This window comes from Maniola hyperantus, chromosome 6 (genome assembly GCF_902806685.2).
Source record: "Maniola hyperantus chromosome 6, iAphHyp1.2, whole genome shotgun sequence".
NCBI lineage: Eukaryota > Metazoa > Arthropoda > Insecta > Lepidoptera > Nymphalidae > Maniola > Maniola hyperantus.
This window is the reverse complement of record NC_048541.1, coordinates 10,935,760-10,938,491: the sequence shown is the minus strand read 5'-3', so window position 1 is coordinate 10,938,491 and position 2,732 is coordinate 10,935,760. Positions and strand designations below refer to the sequence as shown.

Below are 2,732 nucleotides of genomic sequence, written 5' to 3'. Positions count from 1 at the left end.
AAGCTTTTAAAGTAGGTCATTTTATGTTAAGCAATTTCACTGCATTAGCATAGGGGTTTGTCTCAAGGGGTTGGTATTCGAGATGTGTCGTTAATAGCGTGATTAAGGTTATCGGATGACGAAATTAGTTTAAGATAATGCATGGGGGCTTTCTCAAGACTTTTTGATAAAAACTACGAGGTGTCGATAAAAGCATTTAATTTATTACACTTAAATTATTATCTAACATCACATTATTTTTATGAAGGCACAGTTTAATATTAAGTAGTTAAAATAATTTGTATTATTATTAGGTGCCCTATTACAGATTTATGTACATTACGAAAACTTACAATATTCTTAATAGAAACACGACAAGAGAAGACAATGAATAAAATGGTAATCGTATTAAAATAAATTATAATAATTTAACTACTCTTTATTATCTACTCTATTTAATTATATTTTATTTAAGTGTAGTGTACAAAATGCTATTAATAATATTATAAAACCATCTATTTGATAACATGTCATGCATTATTGAAATATTTTTAGTACACAATTATTCTACAGTTATATACATTTTGTTACATAAATATAGAATTATATATCGAGTGACCGTTACAGAACACCTTGCGCCCGCGTCGAGTACACTCTTTGGCAACGACAGCTGTATGTTTTATTTGAATAATTACAATATACAACATGGCAATAAATATTTAGAAGTAATTTACCTAAGCACTGAATAATCCACAATAATTAATGGCTACTTTTAGACAGTGAACGAGCTTGTCTAGTTTTTTCTTGCCACCATTTTAATGTTTCCTCAAATTGCTCCCGGTCCTCAGGAGTTACTTGGATATCTGGAAGTTCTTTCTTCAGCTCTACATCACTATATTGCTGGTTGTCAAGATAAGTATCCGATCCATCTTTGAATTTATATTGATTATGTGACAAAATTAGATCAGGGTTTATGGCGTCTAGTGGCAATTCTGAGTCTTCTTCAAAGTTAGATTGAATCTGTTGATGTATAGTTTCCGCATATTTCACTTCGAAGTCACCCTCACTTAAAGGCACATCCGTTTCACTGCAATAGCTTTGTTCGGGTATAACTGTGAACTGTTCCGCTGAACTGGGAAAGGGAAAGTGGCCGTCGAGAATATGTGCATTTACTTCTTCATGTCCTAATAGATCTGAAGCGGGCGTCAGTGGTTGTCCAGCAATTTCGTCTTCCTCGTACAAGTGTGGAGTAGAAACCAAAAATGTTTCAGATGATTGTAGATCGATGTATTGCTGCGTGGGCAGTTGATGTAACGTTCCATCTAGTTCGTCTTCATCCATATCCTCATCATCGATTCCGGGTGAATGAAGCGAATAGTAACGTTCTTGACTATTTTCTCTTGGTGATGACGATGCAGGCGAGGGAAACGATTCCATCGAAGGGCGAGTTAAGTTTTCTTTCTCAGTATGGCCAATATTGAGAAGACATTCAAGATTTCGAATGTATTCCACAGCCATGCGTAGAGTTTCCACTTTACTAAGTTTCTTATTTGGCCCTCTGTTGGAGTTTGCATTTTCGAAAGCTGCGGCTACTTCTTCTGGTATATGGCGACGTAGAGCGGCAAATCCGTCGTTGACTTGGCGCACTCTGTTCCTTTCCCGCGCATTTCGGCGAGCTACTGCTAAAGGTGTTGGGCTTCTTGTGGCTTCATCTGGAGCGTTATCTCGGGGTCTAGGCCGCTTTGATGATGTGTTTGCATTCGCAGGATCTACTACACGCACTAAAGAGGACACTGAAACCGTATTTGGCGGCGACTGTACCTTTTGTTTTTTCCGCACGATAATGATTTCACGTCTAACATTGTTTACGTCATTGTTAGTTATATTCACGGAATTATTCACGGATTCTTGGAGCACCTGCGCTTTGAGTGGCGAGTTGCGGAATACAACGACGCCTATAGAGCTCATTTTGATGATGATTTGGATTTTTCACATGTTATAACTGTTTGTTCTTAATTAGGTGCGGTTCGGGAGATGAGATCACGTAACTTGTTAGTGAGAACTGCTAGAAGGATGTAATGAGGTTTAGGTGGCGTCAGAGCGCCGGCCTTCGCGAGAATGGCGCGTGCCACGGGCCGCACCTGGGGTGGCTCGCGGCTCACGGGGGGATCAACAGGGGTAGGTACTTACGTTTACTAGTTGCACACATGCCTTTTATAGGGCTGGATAGCTGTTATTATTTCCACATATCGATATTTGAAACTTACACCGTACCAATAATATAAAATCAATGTTTGTTGGTATAAAACTATGCAACTAGTGAATATTCAGCACACTAAATAATTTTGTTATTATCATTGAAATAAATATTATGAACAATAATTATATTCACCAAGCCCTTAAACTAGGCATCTCATACTATCTACTGGACGGATCGGGTTGAAATTGGGCATTCAGCTATTATGACGTAGACATCCGCTAAGAAAGGACTTTTGAAAATTAAACCCCTAAAGGGGTAAAACAGGAATGCTAAGCTAAGGATAACTCGCGGGCATAAGCTAGTTATCATCTAAAATCTAAATCGATTAGATATGACATTTCTAAAATCTTGTTAACATTTTAACTTTCTATCGATCGTTATATTTTACCGAGATCGATGTAACATACAACCTTAACCATCCCTATCGACGGACAATAATTTCAAGGGGTGTCGCACCCAACTACGATATAACTCATGTGTGAGTATTACACGC

General features: G+C 38.0%; 1 protein-coding gene across 1 annotated transcript; it reads right to left on the bottom strand.

Moving 5' to 3' along the window:
* Positions 1-536: 536 nt before the first annotated feature.
* On the bottom strand, positions 537-2,079 carry LOC117983027 (achaete-scute complex protein T4-like). Its single transcript, XM_034969479.2, has one exon. It carries the CDS (start codon positions 1,945-1,947, stop codon positions 739-741), a length of 1,209 nt encoding a protein of 402 aa, XP_034825370.1. The 5' UTR covers positions 1,948-2,079; the 3' UTR covers positions 537-738.
* Between the last annotated feature and the right edge of the window lie 653 nt (positions 2,080-2,732).